This window comes from Henckelia pumila, chromosome 1 (genome assembly GCF_033568475.1).
Source record: "Henckelia pumila isolate YLH828 chromosome 1, ASM3356847v2, whole genome shotgun sequence".
NCBI lineage: Eukaryota > Viridiplantae > Streptophyta > Magnoliopsida > Lamiales > Gesneriaceae > Henckelia > Henckelia pumila.
In genome coordinates, this window is record NC_133120.1 from 114,647,858 (window position 1) to 114,654,691 (window position 6,834).

The following is a 6,834-nucleotide window of genomic DNA, read 5'->3' on the forward strand; positions in this document are numbered from 1 at the left end:
TGACATATAATAGCATTAGCATCACATGATCACCTACTTTGTGTATTATCCGCATCAACATAAATTACTTTCAACTTGTCTCTGTGCGCATGTCATGGTTGCATTATACACGGCTGTGTAGCTGTGATATGGGGCCGTTTGTGCGATTATTCGCACGATATAACAAACACTCGTTCAGTCGAGAAAAGAGCAGGCTATAGTTTAGCGGGTCGACTTAAACCTCAAAGAGCGGTATCGAGAAATATGAAGTTCCGATGTCGTGCTACTGTCAACCTTCCTTCTGCCTGAAGTTTGTACACGTGAAAAACTTTATTCTGGGAAAAAGTGATAAATAATGGCAGCACAAAAGAAAACATAGATGCAGCTCACGACGATCCCCAGATTAAAGAAACAAAATGTCCAGAGTAGTACACATGGAAGGTAAATTTACTGTCTACAACAACCGCCAAGTGGTTCAGATGGTTTGCAGCTGAGAGAAGGAGATTCTTATGGTCGAACCACCTAGCGATGTGGCGTGCTTCCACACGAGAGCTTCTGTAGCCTGCTCCTCATTTTCAAAAAGGACGAGAACCTGTTTCTTTCCTTTCATTTCAAAGAGTTTCACACTAACTATTGCTCCACAATCCTCCAAATGGGCCACTATTTCTTCTTCAGTAACATCCCGTGGGAGAGTGGAGATGTGAATCATTTTGGTTGGCGAACAACAATACCGGTAGTTTTTAACAGCGTTATGATTGAAACGGTTGAGATTAGAAGTGGAGTATTCGCGGGTATCGGATCCAGTTGTAATGTTGGAATGCTTGGAGAAATTCACCTCCAAGCGCTTTCCGAACAACATGGCACCCTATACGAAAAGCAAACGTGAGATCGACAGCAATTGAAATCCAGAAAGCCACACAAACTACTGAATGAACTTGAATTAAAGCTAATGGGTTTCAGTACTGCCTACTGTTTTCATGCATGAAAACTACAGGTGAACATAGTATCAATAAAGAAAATAGTGGATCATTCAAGCAACCTAACTACACATAAATTTCAAAAGAAAATTACTGGACCTTCAGAAAGTGCACAGCCAATTCAGCCTGAAAGCCATCGCTCATTTGGACTAACGCATGATCTGGCTTATTTCGAAGAAGTTTGATTCTCATAATGTTGCCATACAGCGAGAATAAATTAAAAAGCTTATCCTCATCAATTCTCTGCATAAAAGAAAATAAGAAATTAATGTGATGTACGGAACAAAGGAAGTCCTGAAGTTCAAAAGTTCTACTAAAACTATAAAGCAGAAGATGCGCAGCTCTCTTTTTCAAATTAGATTGGAGCAATGCTGGCAGCAGCTTGTAACTGGAACACAAATGAATCTTCGCACGCGAGCGTGAGAGAGAGAGAGAGAGAGAGAGAGTGTGTGTGTGTGTGTGTGTGTGTGTGTGTGTGTGTGTGTGTGTGAGAGAGAGAGAGAGAGAGAGAGAGAGAGAGAGAGAGAGAGAGAGAGAGACTCACATCAGGGTCCAGATTAGATACAAGAACCGTGCACCTATCATTCGTACCGCTTATACCTGGAGGCAAACTACCTCCAAATGCTGCAGCAATGACAGCAGCATTACCCATCTACAATTTAGGACAAGAAGAGATCAAAAAGTGTCATCTCCAAATATTTCACATGTAATCCTGGAGCCAACAAGAGTCATAAATCATAAGATATCAATGATTAAGCAAGTAAATAGGCTGTCACTCATTCATGCAAACACTTGCGACAGTTGTAAAGTAAATCATTTAGACAGACCCAGCACAAGATTGCATAGACACTGCATGATCATGCCTTATGCGTACCACTTTCCATTTGGTCAGAAAAGATGCCAAACATACAAAAACGCAATGAATTAAAATAGATAAATGTAATGCGATGAGAGTTGTGATGGAAATATCATGATAAATTTTAGAAAGGAACGCGTGAATGATGACGCTTCAAGGCTCTGATAGGCAATCACATAAGCTTTAATTCTAACTTTATCAGCATAGAACCCTCACCTGCGGAAATCCAACTGAGAAGGGCAGGAAAAGAAAAAAAACAAAGAAGTTAGAAACAGTAAGAAAAGAGAAGAAGTGACAGGTTTTAGTAGTTAATTAGAAACCTGGATGGGCATATAGGCCACCATCTCCATACCCAAGCTGTAACAAAATGAAACAAAAGCAGAAAATCCTATCAGAAAACAGAACCATGGATAAAAAGTAAATAATATAAACAGTAATATTGAAGAAGAATGGCTTTTTCTAGAGTGGACTTGACCTTTTGTTCTGAAGGCAAAGATGGGTTTGTGAAATCTCTATATGGAGAAGAGAACAGTAGCACGTCATCAAATACAGAACAAATGTTGAGGAGAAAAAAAGACATTACAGAAAACTCACCAACCTACCGAGAACGTTCATTATTATAGTTCACTTGCAACTCGTCAAGGCTAGATCAAAAAGAAGAGATCAAAAAGAAGAGCTAATAAGATACCAATACAGCAACAACACAAGTTCTGGGAGCGCACACATCAACAAGTACATGCACTAAACCCAATAATTTAAAACTCACTTTGAGTACTGAATGTCCAATTGACAGCAACCATCATATATATTCCGTCCCTGTTGATAGTTGCAAGAGAAATGCTGACTTCATCTCACAAAATAAAAAAATGTAAATCTTATATGCCAATATACCTGAAGAGAGTTTCTTGCAGTAATAGCATTCTGGTTTGATTGATATTGAACCAGAGCTTGGAAACCTATACGTTATGCAGGTAGGATTATCCAGTAACAGTCAGAAACTATAAAATAATAAGAAATCCCGTGCATTAAAAATGCAATATGTAGAGGCAGTGTAATCTCATTATTAATAAAGCAACAGCAGACATTCACAAATCACAATCCAAATAAAATTCATTCCATATAAAAGCAAGAATCCAATCATTATGCATAAAAGTTTCCATAAAACCTGGAGATACCGACTTTGGAAATTCTTACATGCCTAACAAGATTAAAAAAATGCAGAAAGTGACAAAAGAGAGAAATTATGAAGATGCTGACCAGCTGACTTCTGAAACGTGACGATCTTCTCGACAAATCCATGAGGAGAAAACACTTGATGCAGCACTTCCACAGTAATAGGATATAGCATGTGATGTATTGTAATTAAGAGAATTCGATTAGGCTGACCATCCAGAAAGAGCAGCAGACCAGCATAGAGACAGGAGATAGAAGAGAAGGGAATGAATAGGATAGAATACAGAAAGAGAGACGAGGCAAGGATATAATAAGATAAATCAAACATGAGGCAGTAAGCAAACTAATAAACAAGCTACAGTAGAAGTTGCAACTTATATAGGGTATAAAAAAAATTCACCCTCCCCGAGAGTAAGCAATTACCACCCTTGTTACTTTCAATTGTGATACTTAGCACCCCAGAATAATTTAATATGGTTGTTACCGTGGAGTTAACAGAGAGGGTAAAAGTACAATTCAACACATAAACATTTTTATTGATGCACAGAGCACACAGGAGTTTTTTTTTTTTTTTTGGTGGGGTGGTGGAGAAATGGACACCTTGGTATTGACTGGAACCAAGAGGCGTGATTTACTGTTTGTGATCCGAGTCTCCGTCGCTGATGGTACCCGTAAATAGGTGCAGCAATGGGGTAGGAGGGTTTGGGCAGATAGGGGTTAAATGTGGATACTAGGAAAAGGATGAATAGATAAATAAAACCCAAAATATATTTTAAAAAAAAAAAAAGGAAGGAAAAAAGAGAAGAAAAGAAGAGACAGATATATTTTGGGTTATAAATATCTTTTGACTCATCAATCTTCTCTGCTTGATAATATCCTAGTGATGAAGATTGAAGAGTTAATTAGTCATTTCTTAGAAAATATAAGGCCATCTGATCCTCAAGGAAATGAAAGTAATTGTGATTCTTTGAGGGAAAGTATCAGTAATTATATTTAAGATGGCGGGTGTCGCAACTACCAACTAATATTGGTTAATCGTATAAGAGGTCACCTAAGGACATTTATGGAACAGATGCTACTTAAACATCTTCATAGAAAATTCCAACAGGATATACTAAATGACGAATCCTAGCAAGTAGCACCCACAAAATGTTAGCATACGATCTCCAACTAATACAACAACAAAAACTTTACAAAGTAACATTAACTCAGAGAATTATAAATAGGTAAACAAAAATAGGTATCCAGGAAGTTAACAGAAAATGCCGTATTTACGAAATAGTCACCTCTTCTCCTCGTGGTTGCGAATTCTGATCCATAGTCGTTAGCTCTTGGTGTGATGAGAATTGAATATAAACATTTCTTCCCCTACGGACAACAAGAAATCATTGACCCACTGGTTACCAATCACAACAGGAGAGATTTGAACAAGAAGTTGAATTAAACGGAGAGACATCATCTAAATATCACATACCTTACACTTGGTTGGACATTTGTGTAGTATTGTATTGAATTTACCGCTGAAGGGATATCTTGCATTTGAATTAGAGCCTGCCATTTGGGTAAAAGCAGGAATATGATTAAATATACTTTTAGCCATGCGTGTTGACATATGGTATAGCCCCTTTACGACTTAAACAAGAATATACTTGATTTTTGGCTCGAAGCATCACGAGCTTGGTTATAACGCCAAATGGTTGGAAGAGCTGGAGCAAATCATTCTGGAGAAAAAAAGAAACGAATGAAATGGTAACGGGGTCTGAACTCTGAACCAAGAACTACTCTGCAGCTAGTGGTATAAATAGATACACGTAAGAATGTGAGTGAACGCCCCTGTGACAATTTAACTTCCTGGGAAGAAAATCAGTGACCGTAATTTTATAGTCGTATCACGACGATATTAAACAAAAATGGATATTCTTAAAACACGTATCACCGGCTAACTACAAAACCCAAAAGCCGAATTCACCTATCCATAGTCAGATGGAGATACCTTACCTCGGAAATCTCATGCCCCACATTGCGAACGTGGATAACTTTTGAGGGTTCCGTCATTACAAACTAGCTTGAACCAAAACCTTCCTCACCTAATTTAAACTGATATCAAACTGATCAATCAGAATCACCTTTCGCTTCCAATTCAATTGAATTTTTTTTTCAAAAATAGAAATTAAAAAAAAAATTGATTGCTATCCGATACACAATAAAGTTTAGCAGCTGAAAAATTCATTGCGGTGCAGAATCATTACTCAATAATTGAGATTGAAAAACATTTGCCCGAAAATCGACAGCAATGAAGCACCACGAGCTGGGAGCTAGGGTTTGGGCTCGTCAGTCGATACTTTGGTTTACGGATATGCCCTTGGGTTCATTCACAATCTCTCTTTCCCCGTGCTGTGCTGTAGTAGTGCGTGCATGATAATTGATAAATTGTCAACCTTAATACCCAAAAGTATTTATTGCTGTCTTTATTCAAAAAAAGGAAGAAAAAAAAAACTGTCTTAATTTTATTTTATTTTTTCAAGGACTCACTTTTTTTTTTTTCCCCCAAAAATCAATTTATATATTTTGATACTCTTTGGTACCGTGAAAAGATCGATCATATTGTCATTTGTCATTGTTGAAATCGGATAGCAAACTTCGTCCCGAAGTATATAATGAAAAAGTCAATCAGCCTCTCGTCTCAGATGATTTTGTTGTTTGTTTCTTGTTATATAATTGTGAGATGAATTTTCATTGAGCTCAGTATCTTGGGATGAAAATTTTTTTAAGCTCATTTAGTTTATTATATCTGCTACTATGTATAATAGAGTTTAGTTCAACTTACTTTACAGGTATTATCCTAATAAGAGATCTAACAATTTTAATAGGCTTGTGTGCTACTTTTCTTATAAAATATTAGCTTTCAATTGATAAAGATTAATGAAAATAGATTTTCAATAGAAAAGACGTTTAATATGTTTTAAAAGTTTAAGGAAGCGTCTAGAAGTAGAAAAGCTATCGAATTTTCGATACACCGAGATTATCATACCGAAAACTATCAGATTTATCGAATTTTTGATATATTGGAGATTTTAGTAGGATAATAGTATGAAATTTGAAAATTTTGTTATATATCGGAACCAAAACAATATATAAAATTTTAAAATATATAAGGTCTTTTATGTAAAGATGACAATGGGCAGGGTTTGTAACGCCCCGATTTTATCTTAATCGATTTTATTTGAGATAATCGGAGATTCCAGAGTTCAAGACCCGACTTGATATTTAAGCATGAGATTGACTTTTCTTCCTCATTATCTTTTTGTAAATTTAGGATTTTTCAGGGACTAAAATGCAAATATTGGTTTTGTTAGATATTTAAGCATGAGATTGACTTTTCTTCCTCATTATCTTCTTCCTCCTCACGCCTCCCTCCATTGTTGAACGCCCAAAACCCTTTCCAAGCTTTTAGATTTCCTCCCGAGCTCGATCCGTCCGTTGAAAATCATTTCTGAAAGCAGATTAGCGATCACGGCTGCGAGAGCTTCGTTCTATCGTAAGTTTTTCTACGATCAGTTACATTCTAGTTTTGGGGTGTCGTTAGAATCGATTGAGTTGCTAGTATGTTGTTCTTGGCAGAGTTCTGATTGTTTATTCTCTGTCGGTTTCGATATAGAGCGTCGTTCGGATTTGTTATGATTTTTGGAAGCCTTTTTCGCAAAATGAGGATTTTAGATTTGTTGAGTTTGAGCTTTTGTTGTTTGTTTGGGCATTGTATTGAGTTGATATCGCTGTTACGATGCTGTCTGCATTTCCGGTTTATCAGAATTTCGTCGTTATGCCGTCAGTTTGAAGTTTGGATGTCGT

General features: G+C 36.8%; 1 protein-coding gene across 1 annotated transcript; it reads right to left on the reverse strand.

The window, feature by feature from the left end:
• Window positions 1-242: 242 nt before the first annotated feature.
• On the reverse strand, window positions 243-5,397 carry LOC140876100 (polypyrimidine tract-binding protein homolog 3). Its single transcript, XM_073279967.1, has 15 exons — window positions 5,235-5,397; window positions 4,984-5,082; window positions 4,635-4,706; window positions 4,460-4,536; window positions 4,272-4,353; window positions 3,070-3,193; window positions 2,704-2,768; window positions 2,579-2,628; window positions 2,415-2,456; window positions 2,288-2,324; window positions 2,133-2,169; window positions 2,029-2,042; window positions 1,501-1,608; window positions 1,056-1,199; window positions 243-844 (listed from the first exon to the last, which is right to left on the reverse strand). Exons 2-15 carry the CDS (start codon window positions 5,038-5,040, stop codon window positions 455-457), a joined length of 1,299 nt encoding a protein of 432 aa, XP_073136068.1. The 5' UTR covers window positions 5,041-5,082; window positions 5,235-5,397; the 3' UTR covers window positions 243-454.
• Between the last annotated feature and the right edge of the window lie 1,437 nt (window positions 5,398-6,834).

What these genes read in the sequence shown, in the direction of transcription:
- LOC140876100 (XM_073279967.1), bottom strand. Translation starts at nt 5,040, where the DNA reads ATGACGGAACCCTCAAAAGTTATCCACGTTCGCAATGTGGGGCATGAG. An exon ending in TGCTTCGAGCCAAAAATCAA is followed by an intron (nt 4,537 to 4,634) that starts GTATATTCTTGT and finishes CCCAAATGGCAG; the next exon opens with GCTCTAATTCAAATGCAAGA. An exon ending in TATCTAATCTGGACCCTGAT is followed by an intron (nt 1,200 to 1,500) that starts GTGAGTCTCTCT and finishes TCTTTTATGCAG; the next exon opens with AGAATTGATGAGGATAAGCT.